The sequence below is a fragment of the Nicotiana sylvestris genome, chromosome 9 (genome assembly GCF_000393655.2).
Source record: "Nicotiana sylvestris chromosome 9, ASM39365v2, whole genome shotgun sequence".
Classification (NCBI taxonomy): domain Eukaryota; kingdom Viridiplantae; phylum Streptophyta; class Magnoliopsida; order Solanales; family Solanaceae; genus Nicotiana; species Nicotiana sylvestris.
The window spans coordinates 169,450,975-169,476,450 of record NC_091065.1 but is presented as its reverse complement, the minus strand read 5'-3'; the positions used below and the strand labels follow the sequence as shown (position 1 = coordinate 169,476,450).

At 43.7% G+C, this 25,476-nt stretch overlaps 1 protein-coding gene across 1 annotated transcript in view; it reads right to left on the bottom strand.

Annotated features, from left to right (window-relative positions):
* LOC138878574 (uncharacterized) overlaps positions 1–25,476 on the bottom strand; it is a 29,510-nt gene that overhangs the window by 3,308 nt on the left and 726 nt on the right. The window contains exon 2 of the mRNA XM_070158266.1: positions 25,301–25,313. Coding sequence (XP_070014367.1) covers positions 25,301–25,313 — 13 coding nt within the window. The remainder of the gene's footprint in view (positions 1–25,300; positions 25,314–25,476) is intronic.

The window sequence follows — 25,476 nt, the reverse complement described above, 5'->3', positions numbered from 1 at the left end:
AATCTACCCCAAACCTCCAAAACTCATTCCGATCACGCTCCTAAATCCTTAGTCACCTCCCGAAGCTATCCGAACCATCAGAACTCACATCCGAACCCTCTAACTCATAAGTCAACATCTGGTTGACTTTTTCAACTTAAGCTTCCTCAAAAGAGACTAAGTGTCTCAAACCTTACCAAAATCATTCCGAATTCGATCTGACCAACCCGATACCACATAATATGGATAAACAAAGCATAAAGAAGCAGGAATGGGGAAAATGGAGCAGTAACTCATGAAACGACTGGTCGAGTCGTCATATCCTCCCCAACTTAAACAATCGTTCGTCCTCGAACGAGTCAAGAAACATACCTGAAGCCTCAAACATGTGAGAATATTTGCTCCGCATCTCTCGATCGCTCTCCCAGGTAGCCTCCTCCACGGGTCGACCTCTCCACTGCACTTTCACTGAAGCTATATCCTTTGACCTCAACTTTCGAACCTGACGACCCAAAATAGTTAATGGCTCCACATCATAAGTCAAATCATCACCCAAATGAACCGTGCTGAAATCCAAAACATGAGACGGATCCCCAATATACTTCCGGAGCATAGAAACATGAAATACCGGATACACACTCGACAAGCTGGGTGGCAAAGCAAGCTCATAAGCCACCTTCCCAATCCTACGAAGCACCTCAAAAGGCCCAACGAACTGAGGACTCAATTTACCTTTCTTCCCAAAATCTCATAACACCCTTAATGGGCGAAACCTTCAACAGAACCTTCTCACCAACCATGTAGGACACATCTCAAACCTTCTTGTCAGTATAACTCTTTTGCCTCGACTGCGCTGTATGAAGCCTCTCCTGAATCACCTTTTCCTTTTCCAAAGTATCTTGTACCAAGTCTGTCCCCAATAGCCTAGCCTCACCGGGCTCTAACCAACTAACTTGAGATCTACACTGCTTGCCATACAAAGCCTCATATGGAGCCATCTGAATACTCTACTGGTGTAAGCACGTGATTTTTGCTTTACGAGCAATCGCTCCAAAAGAAAATAAAAATAGTGACAAATGATTTCGCTGTACAATTTTTCGATCTTTCCGTGACATGTGTTGTTAGTCGTTTGTGAGTCTGTCCATTTTGCATCTAGTCCTTATCAAACAAAAATACAAAAAATATATGTGGCGTTAAGAGAAAATTCAAAAAATATAAATATATGTGCATCGTCCGTTTTAGGTTGTGATTTAACTTACTTGGTATGATAATTATGTTGAAATGCCATATTGTTATTTGTTTTAATTTCATTTGTTTTATTAATTATTTTTATTTTTATTTTTATTTTAAATTGGAAAACAAAAGAAAGTTGAAATCAATTTGGGCCCAAAAAATAAGACAAAAACAGGCCCAAACCAACGATCTGACCCGGTCCAAACCCAGCCTGCCCAGGCACGGACTCAAACGACGTCGTATCGGCGTCCCCATTTGAAGCCGTTGATCTGATTCAAAGGAACGGTCCAGATCAGGTTGTCCAACTCACCTCAACGACGCCGTTTCAGGCAAGTTGAATCTGAGCCGTCCAACCTCATTGATCCAACGGTCCCTGGTTCCCTCATGACCCGACCTATTTAGCCGGTTTAACCCAACCCCTCACCTAAACCAAAACGACCCCGTTCCCATACCAAACGACCCCGTCCTGTTACCCACCAATAGATCTAAGCCGTTCAGATCACTTGATCTAACGGCTCCAATCTCTCTTCCCCTTCCATATATAAACTTGACCCTTCACCCCGCACCCCCTATCCGAACCCCACCCCTCACTCGTCTCCTTCCCCAGCCTGAAACCCCCAAACCCTAGCAAGCTGCCCTAGCTTCCCCTCCGCCAAAACCCGGCGGCACGAACGCCGGTGACCACCCCCTTCACACCCCTAAAGCATCCAACCACCCTGAACACGAATCCACTAACCACGAACCTCGAATCGCCTCCTATCGTCTCGAATCTGGATTTGAAGATTCGAGACAAAACTCGATCTATGCCAAACCACCCCATCTTCATACCAGACACCCCCCTGACCGTCCTCGTGACCAAACCAAGCTTGGTTTGGTCCGAATCTACCCACAACTCCCAAAAATCCAGATCTGAAAATCCAGACTTTAGAACACATGCACATGGGGAATCCGGCCGGTTTGGACATGGGTTTGAGGTCTAATAGACCTTAATCAAAGTGTTCTCATGTGAGAACACCCTGATTAAAGTTTGTTCGGCCTCAAAAGTTCGAAGTTGAATCAGATTTGGGTCTGTTTGATTTAAACATTTTCGGTAAGTTTTCCTTTCTTTTGTTTTATTTCTAAATAAGTTGTCAGCATATTTCTTTGTGTTTGTTTGTTATTTTGTTATTTTTCATTCGGATTTCTTCCATCTCTGTTAAAGGCCTTTTATTTGGCCAATTGTCTTCTGTTTGTGTTCTGAATATACCCTGTGATATACGTGTTCATCAATTAGATTAATCGTCAAGCAAGTTTAATTCATATAAGTTCCCAGTGTTTGAACAAATTTATCTGAGGTCATTCGGGACTCTATACGTGTTGTTTATATGAACGATTGATTGTTATGTGTTACGATTAATATAGTCGAGTCGATATATGTCGTCAATTAGTTTCAATCGTTAATGGTAACAACTTGATTCGTATTGCTTATTTCTGCTGTGATCGTATTTGAGTCTCATTAGGAACTGAATTGTATTGCCTGTTGATTTTGTTCAAATTAAATTAAAAGAACATCTAGGGGAAAGGTTATAATGGCAGATTCAGATTTTGGTTTTTAAACACAATGCCATTTGGTTTGGACCGTGGGCAGCATGTGTATGGTTAGCTTTAAGGGATTAAAATAATTGGACAGCATGTGCTGTCAGATTATATTCCTACTGCCCATACTTTAGACAAATAAACAAGTGATCAGTACACTTTAACAACCAAAAAGAGAGAGGGGCTGTCAGGGATTTCATGGGAGCTTGGTTATTTAAAACAAGTGAGTGGAAAAGCAACAGGGGGGCAATTTTGAGTTGTAAAACAGACTGTAAAGTGTTAAGGTTAGGCTATAAAAGAGGAGACCTTCCATTAGAAAAGGGGGTTGATTTTCGAGTCTTGAGAGAGTCTGTGGGTAAGAAAACTGGAAAAGGAAAAAACAGGAATAAATTTCAGAACATTGTGAATGAGTATTGCCTAGAAGAAACTGTGTAAGAATCCAGTTTGATCAGGTTGTCTTCGTGGCTTTGCTTTTTCTGTCGTTTGCCAAGTTTTCTTGTGGTCATTGGATTTCTGTTGCTGTTACATTCAACATTCTGGGCTGTTATTTCCTACTCTGTTTTACTGGGATTGTCCATTTGTTGTTCGACTCTTTGGTGAGCTTGGCTGGTCGTTGTTGCTGTGTTGTTGCTGTGTTGTTGCTGTGAATCTGCTGTGCTGTTGTTTGCTGTGTACTATTCAGCTGATCCTTTTCCTTCTTCTTTTGTTCCTCTATACCAGGTACACAACTAATACTGTCCATGTAATTTGAAAGTCGAGCATGAATACAAAAGGGAAGATTTGAAGACATCTATGTCCACATGTAGTTGCTATATAGATGATTATGTAGTGTGTAATGGTTTACAATCTTGTTTGGGTATTGGATTTGGTCCTTTCATATAGTGAATACAAAAAAGGTAGTATGGTTTAATATCATATGTTGGTTAGGTTAACAGACAAAAGGATTGGCAGTATACTAGGCTATGTCTTGAAAAATTAGTTGTGTTTTGCAATTAGCGTTCTCTTTTAATGCATGTCAAAGAATAAAACTATCCGCCTTAGTTAATTTTCATTCTCTTTTGATAAACTGCCTCGTTATAATTATCAAGCCACACCCTTATCACAATTAGCACAAGTCCGCGCCCCTCAACCTTATGAAGGTCGAGCCCAGGTCAAAACGGACCAAACAGACCCGCCTCGGATAAACAGTGGCCCAGGTCTGGCCCATCCCGCATGAGCTGGATTTGGGCCCATAATATTCGATCAGCTGTCCGTATGCATGGTCATGTTTCCTTATTCTGTAAAAACGTTTCGGATCCTGCTGTAAATAATCTGCAAGCATGTAAATAATTAAGAGATTTTCTTTTATTTTAGAGACGAACTTAATAGGAAATATAGTCATTATAGGTTTATCCTTTAAAAATAAAAATGAGACGAGCCTCGACAAACAAAAAATGTAGAATCTGCGGGGCCCTCTAAATGTATATATTAAATACTTAGATTCCGGGACGGGCCGTTTAGCAAATTTCACGGCCCTTCCTAAAATAATAACGCGATAGTCTTTTAGGCGCGTGTTTAATAATTTACTTTCTTAAAACTTGGGGTGTGCATTTCATGCGACCCAAATCCAAATCCCAAAACGTCAAATAAGATATGTTCCGGATTGTGGGTGCATTTCATGTGACGCAGTCCAAAGACATGTTTTAAGCGACGTTCACATTCCTAATAATAATAATTAATAAAGTGGTTAAAAGATAAAATTTGCACATGGTTCATAATTGTATTAAACATCAGATAAACAAGCCGAATATAACAGTTGAGCGACCGTGCTAGAACCACGGAACTCGGGAATGCCTAACACCTTCTCCCGGGTTAACAGAATTCCTTATCCGGATTTCTGGTATGCAGACTGTAATATAGAGTCATTATTTTCCTCGATTCGGGATTAAAATTGGTGACTTGGGACACCCTAAATCTCCCAAGTGGCGACTCTGAAATAAATAAACAAATCCCGTTTCGATTGTCCTTTAATTGGAAAAACTCCCCCTGCGCCTGCGGGTGCGGAAAAAGGAGGTGTGACAGCTCTGGCGACTCCGCTGGGGATCTACCCAGAACCACTGGTTCAGGGTTAGAAATTCGAGCTTAGATAAATTGTTATATTTGGCTTTATCTGATTTTTTTTACATGTTTTAAGCCTAATGTGCTAAATGTTGCTTTTACCGCTTTGATACTATGTGAACTGTATATAAATTGTGCCGAAATCCATCTTCTCTCTGAGTCTTCTAAATCATGAAGAAGGGCGTACTTCGTATGACTTCTTTTCTGTATAGTGTCAAATCCCAATTTAGAACGAGGTTCGGATAAGTTGCTAAGCCGGTGAAGCTTCTGTATTCCCGGTACGCTGCCCCCCCTCGGCTCGAGCTGTCCGCTCGGGTAAGCCAGGTCTAGAACAAACACCCAGGTTCTGAACCTAGTATAACAAAGCCACATGCCGGATCCCTAGTAGGAGCGTTTATTTGCATCACGTGCATTTGACTTAGGGGACTCAACACAGGGGTTGGGTCCGTCTAGGAATAGCAACCTGAAATAGAAAAAGGCCATCCTGATGCATCCTACTCACTGCTTGTGCATTTATTTGCTTCAAACATGCATGATGACCGGTTTTGAATGTTGGGAAATTTTTACAAAAAAATTATATATATATATATAAAAAAAAATAAAAAAAATAGAAATAAACAGACCAGTTAGTTTATCACCCGAACTACGTCGGTTTGATTCTCACCGGATGTGAGATACGTAGGCAACCCTCATCGGGTCCAACTCTTTTTCCATTTTTACCAAAAATGATATACCATAAAGCATATATGTATATATGTATACACATGTATATAAATAAATTTTTTTGTTTTTGTCCAAAGATTTTGGTTAGAGTCAAAATAAAGGTTTTTGTTTTCACCTAAAAGGTCACCCTAATAAATGTGCAGGATGAACACAGAGCAAAATGAACCATTCTCAGCCCTCAGCGAGGTCCCTCTACAACTCCACATGTGGTGGAATGACTTGGAAGCCGATAGCAAAGGGGTAATAGGAAGAATATTGGGAGGTTTTGTAAATTTGTTGGGTGTTGAGCCGAGGACAGATATTCTTGAAGCTCTAATACCATTTTGGGACCCCACCTGCAATGTATTCCGTTTTGCTGATTTCGAACTTTCACCGACACTTGAGGAAGTTGCCGGATATGCGGGACTGAATGAGAAGTTAAGAGGGCAATATTTGCTTTCGCCAAGGCCGGTGTCCCCGCATGCGTTTCTGGATCTACTAAGCATTAGTCGGAAGGTACAACATGACGATTTATCGAGAGGGTGTTGTGATCTCCATTTCTTGTATCAGCGGTACGGGACCCCGCAGGGTTTCGAGGAACCGAACCTTGGGCTAACTCACGGCAGGAACAGAAACAAATGGGAAGCAAGACGTACTTTGGCTTTTATCACAGCATTCTTGGGAGTCATGGTCTGCCCAAGGAAGGACAAAAAGATAGAGATAGGTCTGGTAGGGATGGCCGACGTAGCAATCAAAAGAACCAATAGTACTGTGGTTCCTTTGATTTTGTCCGAAATCTACCGGGCTCTAACTATATGCCGAGAAGGAGGTACGTTCTTCCAAGGTTGCAACCTGTTACTTCAGCTATGGATGCAGGAACACCTCCATCACCGAGTAGGATACATGAGCCACGGGTTGACCGAGAGGAATTGTATCAGCGGATTCAAGAAGCGCATGACAGGCGCCAGATTTCCTGAAGGTGTCGAAGAATGGGTTACACGGTTAAGGTCAACAACATCTGACCAAATTGAATGGGCATTTGGTTGGTTGACTGATACTGAGGTTATCTACATGTCGGCTGAAGAATGTCATGTTCTCTTAATGGGGCTTCGCAGCATCCAGCCATATGCCCCTCATCGGGTATTACGACAACTGGGCAGGTTTCAAGTAGTCCCTAATGATGAAAATCTGAGCAAGCATGCCTTGGAATTGAGCCCGGGAGTCATATTCCCCGAGGGGAAGATTAGAAAACTGTGGCATGAATGTAGATTCTTGGAGCCCAAAACCATGGTACGAGAGCTAGCTAAAGGTGAGGTAGACCCAAAGTACGGTGCTTGGTTCGAAAGAAGGTTTCAGACTCGGCGAAGACCTGCTAAAAGGGCCCACGTCCAACACTTCACCAATGATTCACAAGAGCAATGGGGATGGTTAAAAAGGGAGAAAGGTTACCGGGTCGAAATCGGGAAGCTAAAGCAACAAGTTGAAAGGCTTGTATTTGAGAACAATGTACAAGTCGCCTCGGAGCAGGCTGAAAGAAACAAGTTAGCCCAAGAAAACCAAACCTTGAAGGCCCGCCTTCGCCAAGCCAGTAAGAGTAACGTTGACCGACAGAAGCGTCGCTCTGATGAAAGATTGATAGCAAGTTTGAGAAATCAGGTCATCCAAGGCCAAGAAGAATTAGAACAATCAAGAGCTTGCATAACAAGGATGAAGGTCAGAGGGGCAAAGTACGCAATGGCCCGGAAGCAGCATTTGCAACAGGTCATAAGGGATTATGAAATGAGCGTCAGAATATTAAGGGAGACGAGCTCCACTCTACATGATCGGATCGTCAAACAAGCACGAGACGCCCAGGCCGACAGAAGACAGTGCTACGATGCAATGGACTGCATGGAAAGACAAATGGAGTTGTTTCAGGATCAACTTGCTGACAATGCTCAGGCACTGGGGTTAAAAAACCAACAAATCAGGCAGTTGCTCAGTGAAAGAGATGACATCCGAGCAAGGATTGATGAAATAGGGCATTACATCTACATGAAATGCTTGGCATGTGAGCAAACACCTCGGAAGACCCTCCTTGTTTCCATCATGGGCTGCGTCCGCCGGATTATGAACGAGTTGAAGAACCTGCAAAGAGACCTTACACCTAGAGCCGCGGAAAGGCCGAATGATGCCTCGCGGGCCCTTAAATGGGAGAATTAGTTTTGGTCAAGTCCTGTTTATTTGGCTTTGGTTGTTTTTTCCATATGTTGTTTTCTTTTCATCAAACCAAGTTTAAAACCGTGGAGTCTGTACTTCTGCTATTTTTATTTTAAGTACTGTGTAATAGCAAATTTTGATAATGAAATTAAGTGACTCCAGAAGAATTACTGTGTGTCTTTGCTTTGAGGCAGAACTACGCCTGGTCTGATTCACGCGGGGACGTGATACGTAGGCAATCCCCATAAGATTCGACCGCTTTTAATAAATAAATAAAAGAAAATGTAAATAAAATAAAACGCAGAGTTTCGCAAAATACTTTAAAGAGCCGGAATGACGCATGTGGTTTGAAGCAAAGCATGTAGAAACGGTTAACTGCCTAGGTACATTGCATCCTCTATGTGTTATGATCAAATATGTTAAGCTCTAACACTAACAAAGTTTGTTGTTGTCTGATACCAGACAGTTAGTTGTTAAAGAATTCTGGCAACACATTCATACCAAACCAGATCCAAAGGACCGGTAGCAACAAGCATGACTACTTCTGAGAATAGTAATGAGGAAGAAAGGCCGATGAGCCAGTTGCTAAAAGAGGCAATGGAAAAGATTGAAAGGATGGGACTAGAGATGCATGCAATGCAGCTAGCCCTGGCCAAAACGCAAAAGAGCCCTGAGACACTGGGACACGTGCCGGAGTACCCTCACTCTGGCCCTTCCACAAGCCGCCCAAATCCCCTCTATCATCAAGAAAGAAGCCCTCATGATTCCCAAGCTCCACCACCCCATCAACCTCTCCCAACACCCAATATTCCCATTTTTGTGGGACCTGCATCAGCCCCTTTGCAGCGAACGACCAGTGAGCCATTGTTTCAGGCTCACGATACACAATACTATCCCCCTGAGCCTACATTCCACGCACCGGAACCACAGGCTTACAATCCCCATTTGGAAGTACCGGCAGAGGTTGAGAAGCCGGTTAAGGCCCCTGAACAGGATGAAGTGTTAAGAAAGTTCAAAAGCCTGGAGCAATCCTTCAGGAACTTGCACGGGCTGGGCAATCAAGTCAGCGTGGCATACAAAGATCTGTGCCCTTTCCCAGATGTCCAACTCCCGGCTGGGTTCAAGATGCCCAAGTTTGATTTATATGAAGGGCACGGTGATCCCATGGCACATTTGCGGGGATTCTGTAGCAAAATGAGAGGGGCAGGAGGCAAGGATGAGCTTTTGATAGCTTATTTCGGCCAAAGTCTGAGCGGATCTGCACTGGAATGGTATACCAGGCAGGATTTCAGCAGGTGGTACACGTGGGATGACCTGGCGCAGGCTTTTGCAGGTCATTTCCAGTACAATCTGGAGATAGTCCCTGACCGTCTCACGTTATTGAGAACTGGGAAGAAACCCGGGGAAAGTTTTCGCGAGTTCGGGTTCCGCTGGAGAGAACAAGCAGCTAGAGTCGATCCTCCCATGAGAGAGGGAGAGATGGTGGACTATTTTTTGCAGACATTGGATCCAACCTACTTTGGTCACTTGGTGACAACGGTTGGAAAATCTTTCAACGAGGTGGTCAAAATAGGGGTCATGATAGAAGAAGGTTTGAGGTCGGACAAGATCTTGAACTATTCGGCGCTTAAGGCCACAACCCAGGCTATTCAAAGCGGCACGGGAGGTGCGCTGAGAAGAAAGAAAGAAGAGGTTGCCACGATCGAGGCAGGCAGTTGGTCCAGGGCTGGCAGGCCACATTACAACCAACCCAGGCCTCACAGGTCAAACTACCCATACAACCCACCACAAAATTTCTATCCACCTCGAGAACCACATTGTTCCGTACACCAAGCCCAGGTATACACTCAGCCTCCGGTTCGCCCACAATGGCGCGCACCGGCTCCCCAGAACATATATGCACCACCACAAAACACTTACCCTCCACCAAGGGCATATAGAAATCCTTCAGGGGCAGGTTTCCGGGGAAATCCAGATGCCAGAAATGACAGGTTGCGGAAGCAAAGAACCTTCACCGAACTGGGAGAAACCTACACCGCTGTGTTCCACAAGCTGCGGCAATTGGGTTTGGTTAGTCCTGTCCATACTCGGGAACCAAATCCCCCGCCTCAGAATTTGGATCGTTCAATCAGTTGTGAATACTGTTCAGGGATGCTCGGGCACGATACCGAGAAGTGTTGGAAGTTAAGGCATGCCATACAGGATCTTATTGACACCAATAAGATCGAGGTCCAGACACCGGAGGCTCCTAACATCAACCAAAACCCACTGCCAACGCACCACGAAACTCACATGATTGAGTTGGTGTGTGAGGGAGGAGAATTAAGAAAACCCTCACAAACAGTGATGATGATCCAAGCTGCCCCAAAAGAAGTCTTAACCGGTGGAGGAACAAAGGTACAGTCGCAGGGAGAAGGCGTCAAGCCGGTAGTAATATGGGGGAAGAACCCGTCCGTCATAACAAGCAAACCCGAGCCAAGCAAATTGGTAATACCAGGGATCCTGCCCACACCGGCAGTCATGTTGAAAGGGGTATGTAGAGAACGGGTGACCATAAAGCCGGTGGTCCAACTGCCTATGCTTGACAGCAGGGCTGTGCCCTGGAAATATGAAAAAGCAGTGGTGACGTACCAAGGAAAACAGGTGGAAGAAGTCAGTTGTGAAGCGCAAGGGCTGACTCGATCAGGTCGATGTTTTGCTCCGGTGGAGTTAAGAAAAACCAACCCAGTGGCAACCAAGAAGCCAGTGTCAGAAGAAGAGGCTGAAGACTTCCTGAGGAAGATGAAAGTACAAGACTATTCTGTGGTTGAGCAGCTGAGAAAAACGCCTGCCCAGATCTCACTATTGTCATTACTCCTCCATTCCGAGGAACATCGCAGGGCCCTGTTAAAGATACTGAACGAGGCCCATGTACCCAGTGAGATTTCCGTAAACCACCTGGAAACCATTGCCAGCAAGATTTTCGAGGTGAACAGGGTAACATTCTCAGATGATGACCTGCCGGTGGAAGGTACGGAGCATAACAAAGCTCTATACCTAGCTGTCAAATGTGAAGACTCGGTGGTAACTCGAGTATTGGTGGATAACGGCTCAAGCGCCAATATTTGTCCATTATCCACCCTGGACCAGTTAAAGATTGACCGTGGAAGAATCCGGGAAAATAGCATCTGTGTCCGGGGGTTTGACGGAAACGGAACAGCCACTGTGGGGGATGTTGTACTTGAACTGACCATTGGTCCGGTCCTGTTTACCATGGAATTCCAGGTATTGGACGCCACGGTATCTTACAACTTGCTGTTAGGACGACCTTGGATTCATGCAGCTAAAGCGGTGCCTTCCACCCTACATCAGACAGTGAAGTTCGAGTGGGAAAGACAAGAGGTCGTGTTGCACGGCGAGGATACAACATGCACCATGGGCGGAACCATTGTGCCTTTCATAGAGACCACTGATGACAAGGGTCCCTGGGTCTACCAGATTCTCGATACAGGGTCGGCCAACAAAATTTCTGAAGGAGAAATCATCCCGCACCCTAGGGTAGCTGCCGCAACAGTCATGATGGTATCAGAAATGCTGGGTAATGGATTTGTGCCGGGAAAAGGCCTGGGAGTTGAACTTCAAGGGATAGTCCAACCTGTTTCCCTTCCTAAGAATCTGGAAACCTTCGGGTTGGGGTTCAAACCAACCGCAGCAGACAGGAAGGAGGCGCGAAGAATGAAGAAGAGGGTCTGGTTTCTGCCTAAACCAGTGCCACGCCTCTCAAGGTCTTTTGTTAAAGCAAGTGCCAAGGGGTCAGTGATCCCAAAGATTCGAGGACCTTTGATCGGTATAAATGAAAACCTGAATCAGAGTTTTGAGAGGTTGTTCGCGGATGTCAGTATGGTGGAAGCTGGAGAAGGTTCCAGCAGAGCAGAGATAAAATTTGTGGGGCCTGAGGCCAAGACCAACAATTGGACGGTTACTCCTCTTCCTGTCCGAGGGGAGTCTTGGTAGTAGGCTTTGATTAATGTTTTGTTTGTTTATTTGTTTGATCGGATTATTCAAGGGTGTAATCCAAATTTTACTTTCGTTTTGTAAAAGTGTGAACCCTTTTTATCCTGCAAATTTAATAAAGTTCTTTTCTTTTGTCCCATTTTAATTTCTTGTTTTGTTCTTTTTCTTTCTGAACAGTTCTCTTTTTACTGGTCCTAATGACATGGCATGCACAGCGGATCTTCGACCTAGTCTAATAAATCAATCTGAATCTGACTCAATGATGCAAGAGGTCGTTTGTGATAATGAATCCGAATGTGACGAAGGGGAAGCCTTCGAAGAAATAAACCGAGAACTGTGCCAATTTGAAGAGAAACCCAAGCCTAACCTAAATGACACTGAGGCTGTGAACCTAGGAGACACTGATAACATCTAAGAGACCAAAATTAGTATCCACATTGAGCCAAATGTCAGAGCAGAATTGATCAAAACTCTCAGGGAATTCAAAGATGTTTTTGCATGGTCATATGATGATATGCCTGGATTAAGCACCAATTTAGTGGTTCACAAACTACCCACTGACCCGGCATACCCTCCGGTCAAGCAAAAACTAAGGAAATTTAAAACAGAAATGAGTGTAAAGATCAAAGAAGAAGTGATTAAGCAGTTGCAATCGAAGGTCATTCGGGTCACTCGATATCCCGAGTGGTTGGCCAATGTGGTACCAGTCCCAAAGAAGGATGGAAAAATCAGGGTGTGCGTTGACTACCGCAACCTCAACAAAGCAAGTCCCAAGGACAATTTTCCGCTACCCAACATTCATATCCTGATCGATAATTGCGCTGGGCGCGAGATCGGATCCTTTGTGGATTGCTATGCGGGTTATCATCAGATCCTAATGGACGAAGAGGATGCTGAGAAGACAGCATTTATTACGCCATGGGGAACCTACTGCTATCGGGTAATGCCGTTCGGGTTAAAGAAAGCCGGGGCAACGTACATGCGAGCAATGACTGCTGTGTTTCATGACATGATACACAAAGAAATAGAGGTGTACGTCGATGATGTGATCATCAAATCTTGGCGTCAGGAGGACCATGTGGCAGACCTAAGGAGATTTTTCCAAAGACTCCGGAGGTATGATATCAAGCTTAACCCGGCCAAATGCGCATTCGGGGTTCCATCAGGAAAGTTGCTAGGATTCATCGTCAGTCGACGGGGGATTGAGTTAGACCCATCCAAAATTGAATCCATCCGAGATTTGCCACCGCCAAGGAACAAAACAGAGGTAATGAGTTTGCTGGGTAGACTCAATTACATCAGCAGGTTCATCGCTCAACTCACAGCAACTTGTGAGCCCATATTTCGGCTGCTGAGAAAGGATGCTGCGGTAGGTTGGACGGCAGAGTGTCAGGAGGCTTTCGACCAAATCAAAGGGTATCTGTCTAATCCACCCGTATTGGTCCCACCTAAGCCCGGGAAACCCCTAATCCTTTACCTGACGGTCTTGGAAAATTCATTTGGTTGTGTGTTGGGGCAACATGACGACACAGGGAGGAAGGAGCAAGCCATCTACTATCTTAGCAAGAAATTCACAGTGCATGAGGTCAAGTACACTCAACTCGAGAAAACGTGTTGCGCCCTAACTTGGGTAGCTCAGAAGTTGAAGCACTACCTGTCTTCATATACTACTTATCTCATATCCCGCTTGGACCCATTGAAGTATATCTTTCAGAAACCTATGCCCACGGGAAGGTTGGCAAAATGGCAAATTCTGCTCACAGAGTTTGATATCATCTACGTAACAAGGACGGCCATGAAAGCCCAGGCACTGGCAGACCATTTGGCAGAGAATCCCGTTGATGAAAAATACGAGCCTTTAAGAACGTATTTTCCTGACGAAGAGGTGATGCATACGAATGAGTTGGAATTACCTGAGGAACCGGGTTGGAAGCTTTTCTTCGATGGAGCTGTAAACGCAAAAGGGGTTGGAATAGGAGCAGTACTCATTTCTGAAACAGGACGGCATTATCCTGTTACGGCTCAACTGCGCTTCTACTGCACCAACAATATGGCCGAATATGAGGCTTGCATTCTGGGTCTGCGCTTGGCTGCTGACATGGATGTCCAAGACGTCTTGGTCTTGGGAGACTCGGACCTCTTGGTACATCAAATTCAGGGTGAATGGGAAACACGAGATCTAAAGCTCATACCATACCGACAATGCTTGCATGATCTGAGCAAGCAATTTCGATCGGTAAAGTTCAAACACATCCCGAGAGTTCACAATGAGGTTGCGGATGCCTTAGCCACCTTAGCATCAATGCTGCACCACCCTGACAAAATGTATGTTGATCCTCTACACATCCAGGTCCGTGATCAGCACGCCTACTGCAATGCCATAGAAGAAGAAGCAGATGGCGAACCCTGGTTTCATGATATCAAGAAATACCTCAGAATGGGAATATACCCGGAACATGCCTCTGGAGACCAAAAAAGAGCCCTTAGGCGTTTGTCGAATGGCTTCTTCTTTAGTGGAGGAGTATTGTACAAAAGAACCCCAGATTTGGGATTGTTGAGATGCATAGATGCCGGGCAGGCAACGGCGGTTATGGCGGAAGTACATGCCGGAGTTTGTGGGCCGCACATGAGCGGATATGTGTTGGCAAGAAAGATCCTTCGAACAGGGTGTTATTGGCTAACCATGGAACACGACTGTATCACTTTCGTGAGGAAATGCCATCAGTGCCAGATACATGGAGACTTGATTCACTCTCCGCCAACAGAGTTACATACGATGTCAGCACCCTGGCCGTTTGTAGCATGGGGCATGGATGTCATTGGGCCCATCGAGCCAGCAGCGTCCAACGGTCATAGGTTCATTCTAGTGACCATTGATTACTTCACCAAATGGGTTGAGGCTAAAACCTTCAAATCAGTAACTAAGAAGGCAGTGGTGGACTTTGTTCACTCCCATATCATCTGTAGATTTGGGATCCCAAAAGTGATCATCACGGATAACGGTGCGAATCTTAATAGCAGCTTGATGAGAGAGGTATGCCAACAATTCAAGATTACACACCGCAATTCCACCCCATATCGTCCTAAGGCAAATGGAGCAGTCGAAGCAGCCAATAAGAATATCAAGAAGATACTGCGAAAAATGGTGGAAGGGTCCAGACAATGGCACGAGAAATTACCCTTTGCTTTGTTGGGTTACCGCACTACCGTCCGGACTTCCATAGGCACAACTCCTTATTTGTTGGTGTATGGAACTGAGGCCGTGATACCAGCGGAGGTCGAAATTCCGTCCCTCCGAATTGTCGCTGAAGCCGGAATTGATGATGATGAATGGATCAAAGCTCGCTTGGAACAGTTGAGCCTGATAGATGAGAAAAGATTGGCAGCAGTGTGCCATGGTCAACTGTATCAGAAGAGAATGGCAAGAGCGTATAATAAGAAGGTGCGCCCCAGGAAGTTTGAAGTAGGGCAGCAGGTATTGAAGAAGATCCTCCCACATCAGGTCGAGGCAAAAGGCAAATTCGCCCCAAATTGGCAAGGGCCTTATATCGTGACCAGAGTATTGTCCAACGGTGCTTTGTGTTTGACAGATGTCGAAGGTAGATGTGTCGACATGGCTATCAATTCAGATGCAGTCAAGAGATATTATGCGTAATTTCTTTAAATTATGGCAATTTTGGTTTATTTGTTTGTATTTGGCATTTGTTGAATAATGAGATGACGGAGGCAATTCTTTCTTCTATCCAAACACTTTTAACCCTCGCTTCCCCCTTTGAGCCTTAAGCAAATTCTTTCAATACCCCTCTTTTGGAATCACTAATGGGAAAGATACGAAAAAAAGAAAAGAAAAGAAAGGAAAAGAAAAGAAAAAGAAAAAGAAAAGGAAAAGAAAATGAAAAGAAAGAAAAGAAAAATCAAGGAATATAAAACCGTGGGAACTACGTTTGACCTGATTCCTCAAAGAGGATACGTAGGCGCCTCACGGCTCGGTCATAGTATGCATCATAGCAAATATAGGATGCATAATGTACATAGTGTGCATAATAGGCACAATGTGCGTAACGCACATAGCTCAACATAAGCATAAAAAATAAATTCCCCAAGCAAGAAAACTGGGGCAGAGGTTATGTTTTAAGTTCCAACAAAGGTTTGATTCCAAAAGTTGTAGCACATCACCCTTCAAGTTGTTTTCATTTTTTGTAGCCTTTCTTCAATACCACACCAAAACCAACATCAACATCCAAAAGACCTCCCGATCAATGTTCGAGAGATGCCAAGTCCGGCGAATAAGACCGAGAATAATACACTGATCCCTAGCAAAGAAGAGGATCGTGAGACTGAGAATGAATTGATAGTCAAAAGAATCTCCAGAAGAGAGGGTCGTATCTACAACGCCCCGATTCCTCGAAAGAAATAAAATGAGAGAGTCTTATCGGTGAAAACCTTCACAGGCACCGAGAGGCGATGTAAGATGAGGGACATGAAATGAGAGAGTCTTATTGGTGAAAACCTTCACAGGCACCATAAGGCGCCGGGAGATGAGAGAAAAGAGAGAGTCTCATTAGTGAAAACCCCTCGAAGGGCACTATGAGGCGACAAGATAGAGCAGCAAAAGCTACCACATTCGCAACAAGATGAACATCCATTTATCATCCCCAGCAAGTCAGACCATCGGGCAAATCGATTGATACAAATAGACTGGGTCGGGAATCTATGGTGCACGTCATGATCACGGGGACCAGTCATGTCCTCCAGATAAGTTCTTTTTGATTATCTCCTCCCACAAAAATATTGGTTCAGAAAGTTTTTCTCTTTGCCATATCTTTATTTCTTTTCCTAAAATATGTCTTGAAAGGATTTTTCAAAGCTTACTACCAGAAACCGAAGGGGAATTCATCCCAATGCAGGATAATACAAACAGTCTTAAGGGCCGGTCCCAGGCAATTCAGTGATTGTGCCCGAAAATTTTTGGAAGAAGTAAGCTCCAAAAGGGAGTGGTTTCGGGAGTTGGAAGCAGACTCCCACATCATGTGTTTTAAAAGAAAGCATAAAAGGGGATAAATTGAAAACCAGTCCCCAGCAGGCTAGAGACCCCCAACAGGCGACTTTGCCCGCCAACCAATTATGGGGACAAAGAGCAAGAAAAGAGGAAGAGAGAAAAATTGCTCGCCAGAAAGGCACCCTCTACCACCACGATTAAAACTGATTAAATCCTTTTGTCTGCTGCAGGAAAACAAAGGGTTGATGAGGACAGCGAGATGCAACGCCAAGGAAGTCACCAAAACCGGGGCAGAAAATTTTCTACCGATTGTCGAAAATTTTCTCAGAAGAACGGGGAAGCAATTTCAATACTTTTAAGTTCTAGGTCGCCCACCAGTATAATGCGGTAATACATTTAAGTTCTAGGTCGCCCACCAGTATAATGCGGGAATACTTTTAAGTTCTAGGTCGCCCACCAGTATAATGCGGGAATACATTTAAGTTCTAGGTCGCCCACCAGTATAATGCGGGAATACTTTTAAGTTCTAGGTCGCCCACCAGTATAATGCGGGAATACTTTTAAGTTCTAGGTCGCCCACCAGTATAATGCGGGAATACTTTTAAGTTCTAGGTCGCCCACCAGTATAATGCGGGAATACATTTAAGTTCTAGGTCGCCCACCAGTATAATGCGGGAATACTTTTAAGTTCTAGGTCGCCCACCAGTATAATGCGGGAATACATTTAAGTTCTAGGTCGCCCACCAGTATAATGCGGGAATACTTTTAAGTTCTAGGTCGCCCACCAGTATAATGCGGGAATACTTTTAAGTTCTAGGTCGCCCACCAGTATAATGCGGGAATACATTTAAGTTCTAGGTCGCCCACCAGTATAATGCGGGAATACTTTTAAGTTCTAGGTCGCCCACCAGTATAATGCGGGAATACATTTCAGTTCTAGGTCGCCCACCAGTATAATGCGGGAATACATTTAAGTTCTAGGTCGCCCACCAGTATAATGCGGGAATACTTTTAAGTTCTAGGTCTCCCACCAGTATAATGCGGGAATACTTTTAAGTTCTAGGTCGCCCACCAGTATAATGCGGGAATACATTTAAGTTCTAGGTCGCCCACCAGTATAATGCGGGAATACTTTTAAGTTCTAGGTCGCCCACCAGTATAATGCGGGAATACATTTAAGTTCTAGGTCGCCCACCAGTATAATGCGGGAATACTTTTAAGTTCTAGGTCGCCCACCAGTATAATGCGGGAATACTTTTAAGTTCTAGGTCGCCCACCAGTATAATGCGGGAATACTTTTAAGTTCTAGGTCGCCCACCAGTATAATGCGGGAATACATTTAAGTTCTAGGTCGCCCACCAGTATAATGCGGGAATACTTTTAAGTTCTAGGTCGCCCACCAGTATAATGCGGGAATACATTTAAGTTCTAGGTCGCCCACCAGTATAATGCGGGAATACTTTTAAGTTCTAGGTCGCCCACCAGTATAATGCGGGAATACTTTTAAGTTCTAGGTCGCCCACCAGTATAATGCGGGAATACATTTAAGTTCTAGGTCGCCCACCAGTATAATGCGGGAATACTTTTAAGTTCTAGGTCGCCCACCAGTATAATGCGGGAATACATTTCAGTTCTAGGTCGCCCACCAGTATAATGCGGGAATACATTTAAGTTCTAGGTCGCCCACCAGTATAATGCGGGAATACTTTTAAGTTCTAGGTCGCCCACCAGTATAATGCGGGAATACATTTAAGTTCTAGGTCGCCCACCAGTATAATGCGGGAATACTTTTAAGTTCTAGGTCGCCCACCAGTATAATGCGGGAATACTTTTAAGTTCTAGGTCGCCCACCAGTATAATGCGGGAATACTTTTAAGTTCTAGGTTGCCCACCAGTATAATGCGGGAATACTTTTAAATTCTAGGTCGCCCACCAGTATAATGCGGGAATACATTTAAGTTCTAGGTCGCCCACCAGTATAATGCGGGAATACTTTTAAGTTCTAGGTCGCCCACCAGTATAATGCGGGAATACTTTTAAGTTCTAGGTCGCCTACCAGTATAACGCGGGAATACTTTTAAGTTCTAGGTCGCCCACCAGTATAATGCGGGAATACTTTTAAGTTCTAGGTCGCCCACCAGTATAATGCGGGAATACTTTTAAGTTCTAGGTCGCCCACCAGTATAATGCGGGAATACTTTTAAGTTCTAGGTCGCCCACCAGTATAATGCGGGAATACTTTTAAGTTCTAGGTCGACCCACCAGTATAATGCGGGAATACATTTAAGTTCTAGGTCGCCCACCAGTATAATGCGGGAATACTTTTAAGTTCTAGGTCGCCCACCAGTATAATGCGGGAATACATTTTAAGTTCTAGGTCGCCCACCAGTATAATGCGGGAATACATTTCAGTTCTAGGTCGCCCACCAGTATAATGCGGGAATACATTTAAGTTCTAGGTCGCCCACCAGTATAATGCGGGAATACATTCAGCTCTAGATTTTGGAATCAGTCACCCCACCTGAAGACAGAAGGTTACAACAGAGATCCCCAAACGGGAAACAATAAAATCCCCAGCACCAAGAAGCAGACAACTGCAAAAGCAAGCGCACATTCAAAGGGAAGAAGGAACGCGTCTCAAAAGAAGTAGTTTGGGAACGTTGTAGCATGCCCAGTATAACAATTCTGATGAAAAGCCATACCACTGAAGAAACCATTGGAAGATCTAAAGAAGAAAGCCGTGTCCCCAGCAAATCAAGCAAAGTGATGAGAACTGACATTCAGAAAAGGTGAAGGACCAGCATCATCTCCAAGTTCACAAAATAAAGGCGTCGGAGGAAAGCATTAGCCGACAAGAAAGCAAGGCAACAAGAACAAGTTGAAGATGGATGAAATTTCAGGATCCTCAGTTTAACTTAGCTTCTTGTTTTCCTTTTAGAGCAATGTAATAGGGAGATCGGTTGAGCAGTAGCATCCTACAGCAGCATACAACAGCGCACAACAACAGCAAACACTACAGTCACACGGTAGTCCCAGCTACCAAAATTTCCCGAACTACATTGACCTGATTCCTGTTTCAGCCCAGGATATGTAGGAAACCTCTGAAGCAAAGGTTCGGTCAAATCTTTTTCAAAAAATGCTTCACACGGAGTATTCGGACGGGCAAAAATCGCTCGCTTATCTTTGCGCGAAAACCCTTCGTGTCTTCGTGCAAAGAGGGGCAGCTGTAAGCACGTGATTTTTGCTTTACGAGCAATCGCTCCAAAAGAAAATAAAAATAGTGACAAATGATTTCGCTGTACAATTTTTCGATCTTTCCGTGACATGTGTTGTTAGTCGTTTGTGAGTCTGTCCATTTTGCATCTAGTCCTTATCAAACAAAAATACAAAAAATATATGTGGCGTTAAGAGAAAATTCAAAAAATATAAATATATGTGCATCGTCCGTTTTAGGTTGTGATTTAACTTACTTGGTATGATAATTATGTTGAAATGCCATATTGTTATTTGTTTTAATTTCATTTGTTTTATTAATTATTTTTATTTTTATTTTTATTTTAAATTGGAAAACAAAAGAAAGTTGAAATCAATTTGGGCCCAAAAAATAAAACAAAAACAGGCCCAAACCAACGATCTGACCCGGTCCAAACCCAGCCTGCCCAGGCACGGACTCAAACGACGTCGTATCGGCGTCCCCATTTGAAGCCGTTGATCTGATTCAAAGGAACGGTCCAGATCAGGTTGTCCAACTCACCTCAACGACGCCGTTTCAGGCAAGTTGAATCTGAGCCGTCCAACCTCATTGATCCAACGGTCCCTGGTTCCCTCATGACCCGACCTATTTAGCCGGTTTAACCCAACCCCTCACCTAAACCAAAACGACCCCGTTCCCATACCAAACGACCCCGTCCTGTTACCCACCAATAGATCTAAGCCGTTCAGATCACTTGATCTAACGGCTCCAATCTCTCTTCCCCTTCCATATATAAACTTGACCCTTTACCCCGCACCCCCTATCCGAACCCCCCCTTCAGTCATCTCCTTCCCCAAGCTGAAACCCCAAACCCTAGCAAGCCGCCCTAGCTTCCCCTCCGCCAAAACCCGGCGGCACAAACGCCGGTGACCACCCCCTTCACACCCCTAAAGCATCCAACCACCCTGAACACGAATCCACTAACCACGAACCTCGAATCGCCTCCTATCGTCTCGAATCTGGATTTGAAGATTCGAGACAAAACTCGATCTATGCCAAACCACCCCATCTTCATACCAGACACCCCCCTGACCGTCCTCGTGACCAAACCAAGCTTGGTTTGGTCCGAATCTACCCACAACTCCCAAAAATCCAGATCTGAAAATCCAGACTTTAGAACACATGCACATGGGGAATCCGGCCGGTTTGGACATGGGTTTGAGGTCTAATAGACCTTAATCAAAGTGTTCTCATGTGAGAACACCCTGATTAAAGTTTGTTCGGCCTCAAAAGTTCGAAGTTGAATCAGATTTGGGTCTGTTTGATTTAAACATTTTCGGTAAGTTTTCCTTTCTTTTGTTTTATTTCTAAATAAGTTGTCAGCATATTTCTTTGTGTTTGTTTGTTATTTTGTTATTTTTCATTCGGATTTCTTCCATCTCTGTTAAAGGCCTTTTATTTGGCCAATTGTCTTCTGTTTGTGTTCTGAATATACCCTGTGATATACGTGTTCATCAATTAGATTAATCGTCAAGCGAGTTTAATTCATATAAGTTCCCAGTGTTTGAACAAATTTATCTGAGGTCATTCGGGACTCTATACGTGTTGTTTATATGAACGATTGATTGTTATGTGTTACGATTAATATAGTCGAGTCGATATATGTCGTCAATTAGTTTCAATCGTTAATGGTAACAACTTGATTCGTATTGCTTATTTCTGCTGTGATCGTATTTGAGTCTCATTAGGAACTGAATTGTATTGCCTGTTGATTTTGTTCAAATTAAATTAAAAGAACATCTAGGGGAAAGGTTATAATGGCAGATTCAGATTTTGGTTTTTAAACACAATGCCATTTGGTTTGGACCGTGGGCAGCATGTGTATGGTTAGCTTTAAGGGATTAAAATAATTGGACAGCATGTGCTGTCAGATTATATTCCTACTGCCCATACTTTAGACAAATAAACAAGTGATCAGTACACTTTAACAACCAAAAAGAGAGAGGGGCTGTCAGGGATTTCATGGGAGCTTGGTTATTTAAAACAAGTGAGTGGAAAAGCAACAGGGGGGCAATTTTGAGTTGTAAAACAGACTGTAAAGTGTTAAGGTTAGGCTATAAAAGAGGAGACCTTCCATTAGAAAAGGGGGTTGATTTTCGAGTCTTGAGAGAGTCTGTGGGTAAGAAAACTGGAAAAGGAAAAAACAGGAATAAATTTCAGAACATTGTGAATGAGTATTGCCTAGAAGAAACTGTGTAAGAATCCAGTTTGATCAGGTTGTCTTCGTGGCTTTGCTTTTTCTGTCGTTTGCCAAGTTTTCTTGTGGTCATTGGATTTCTGTTGCTGTTACATTCAACATTCTGGGCTGTTATTTCCTACTCTGTTTACTGGGATTGCCCATTTGTTGTTCGACTCTTTGCTGAGCTTCATCATCGTTGTTGCTGTGTTGTTGCTGTGTTGTTGCTGTGAATCTGCTGTGCTGTTGTTTGCTGTGTACTATTCAGCTGATCCTTTTCCTTCTTCTTTTGTTCCTCTATACCAGGTACACAACTAATACTGTCCATGTAATTTGAAAGTCGAGCATGAATACAAAAGGGAAGATTTGAAGACATCTATGTCCACATGTAGTTGCTATATAGATGATTATGTAGTGTGTAATGGTTTACAATCTTGTTTGGGTATTGGATTTGGTCCTTTCATATAGTGAATACAAAAAAGGTAGTATGGTTTAATATCATATGTTGGTTAGGTTAACAGACAAAAGGATTGGCAGTATACTAGGCTATGTCTTGAAAAATTAGTTGTGTTTTGCAATTAGCGTTCTCTTTTAATGCATGTCAAAGAATAAAACTATCCGCCTTAGTTAATTTTCATTCTCTTTTGATAAACTGCCTCGTTATAATTATCAAGCCACACCCTTATCACAATTAGCACAAGTCCGCGCCCCTCAACCTTATGAAGGTCGAGCCCAGGTCAAAACGGACCAAACAGACCCGCCTCGGATAAACAGTGGCCCAGGTCTGGCCCATCCCGCATGAGCTGGATTTGGGCCCATAATATTCGATCAGCTGTCCGTATGCATGGTCATGTTTCCTTATTCTGTAAAAACGTTTCGGATCCTGCTGTAAATAATCTGCAAGCATGTAAATAATTAAGAGATTTTCTTTTATTTTAGAGACGAACTTAATAGGAAATATAGTCATTATAGGTTTATCCTTTAAAAATAAAAAATGAGACAAGCCTCGACAAACAAAAAATGTAGAATCTGCGGGGCCCTCTAAATGTATATATTAAATACTTAGATTCCGGGACGGGCCGTTTAGCAAATTTCACGGCCCTTCCTAAAATAATAACGCGATAGTCTTTTAGGCGCGTGTTTAATAATTTACTTTCTTAAAACTTGGGGTGTGCATTTCATGCGACCCAAATCCAAATCCCAAAACGTCAAATAAGATATGTTCCGGATTGTGGGTGCATTTCATGTGACGCAGTCCAAAGACATGTTTTAAGCGACGTTCACATTCCTAATAATAATAATTAATAAAGTGGTTAAAAGATAAAATTTGCACATGGTTCATAATTGTATTAAACATCAGATAAACAAGCCGAATATAACAGTTGAGCGACCGTGCTAGAACCACGGAACTCGGGAATGCCTAACACCTTCTCCCGGGTTAACAGAATTCCTTATCCGGATTTCTGGTATGCAGACTGTAATATAGAGTCATTATTTTCCTCGATTCGGGATTAAAATTGGTGACTTGGGACACCCTAAATCTCCCAAGTGGCGACTCTGAAATAAATAAACAAATCCCGTTTCGATTGTCCTTTAATTGGAAAAACTCCCCCTGCGCCTGCGGGTGCGGAAAAAGGAGGTGTGACAACTGGTAGTTGTTGTTATAAGTAAACTCTACAAGCAGTAGAAACTGATCCCATGACCCTCCAAAATCAATGACACAAGCATGCAACATGTCCTCTAATATTTTAATAGTGCGCTCGGACTGCCCATCCGTTTGAGGGTGAAAAGTTGTGCTCAACTCAACCTGAGTACCCAACTCTCGCTGCACAGACCTCCAAAATTGTGATGTAAACTGAGTGCCCCTATCTGAAATGATGGAAACTAGGACACCATGCAAACGAACAATCTCCCGGATATAGATCTCTGTCAATCGCTCTGAAGAATAGGTAGTACACACAGGAATGAAGTGCGTGGACTTGGCCAGCCGATCCACAATCACCCAAATAGCATCGAACTTCCTCAAAGTCCGTGGAAGTCCAACTACAAAGTCTATAGTGATCCTTTCCCACTTCCACTCTGGAATATCTATCTACTAAAGCAAGCCACCCGGTCTCTGATGCTCATATTTCACCTACTGATAATTGAGACACCGAGCTACAAATCCCACAATGTCTTTCTTCATTCTCCTCCACCAACAGTGCTGCCTCAAATCCTGATATATCTTCGCGACACCCAGATGAATGGAATATCGCAAGCTATGGGCCTACTCCAGAATCAACTCCTAAAGCCCATCCATATTGGGCACACAAATTCGGCCCTACATCCTCAACAACCTATCATTACCAATGGTCACATCTCTGGCACCATCGTGCTGAACTCTATCCTTAAGGACAAGAAAATGCAGATCATCATACTAGCGCTCTCTTATGCGATCATATAAGGAAGACCGAGAAACCATACGAGCCAATACCCGACTGGGCTCCGAAATATCTAACCTCACGAACCGATTAGCCAAGGCCTGAACATCAACTGTAAGAGGTCTCTCTCCAACTGGAATATATGCCAAACTTCCCATACTCACCCCTTTAGGCTCAAGGTATTGGCCACCACATTGGCCTTTCCGGGATGGTACAATATAGTGACATCATAATCCTTAAGCAACTCCAACCACCTCCGCTACCTCAAATTGAGATCCTTCTATTTGAACAAGTGCTGGAGGCTACGATGATCAGTAAACACCTCACAAGATACACCATACAAGTAATGACTTCAAATCTTCAACGCATGAATTATGGCAGCCAACTCCAAATCATGAACAAGGTAGTTCTTCTCATGGGACTTCAACTGACGGGAAGCATAAGCAATAACTCTACCCTCTTGCATCAAAACACAACCAATACCAACTCTCGAAGCATCACAATACACGGTATATGAACCTGAAGCTGATGGCAGAACCAACACTGGAGCTGTGGTCAAGGCTGTGTTGAGCTTCTGAAAGCTCTCATCACATTCGTCCGATCATACAAATGAAGCACCCTTCTGAGTCAACTTGGTCAATGGCGATGCGATATATGAGAATCCCTGAACAAACCGGCAATAATAGCCTGCCAAACCAAGAAATATTCGAATATCAGTGGTTGAGGACGGTCTGGGCCAACTCTAAATTGACTCTATCTTCTTCGGATCAACCTGAATACCCTCGTTGGACACCACGTGCCCCAAGAAATCCACTGAACTGAGCCAAAACTCACACTTGGAGAATTTTGC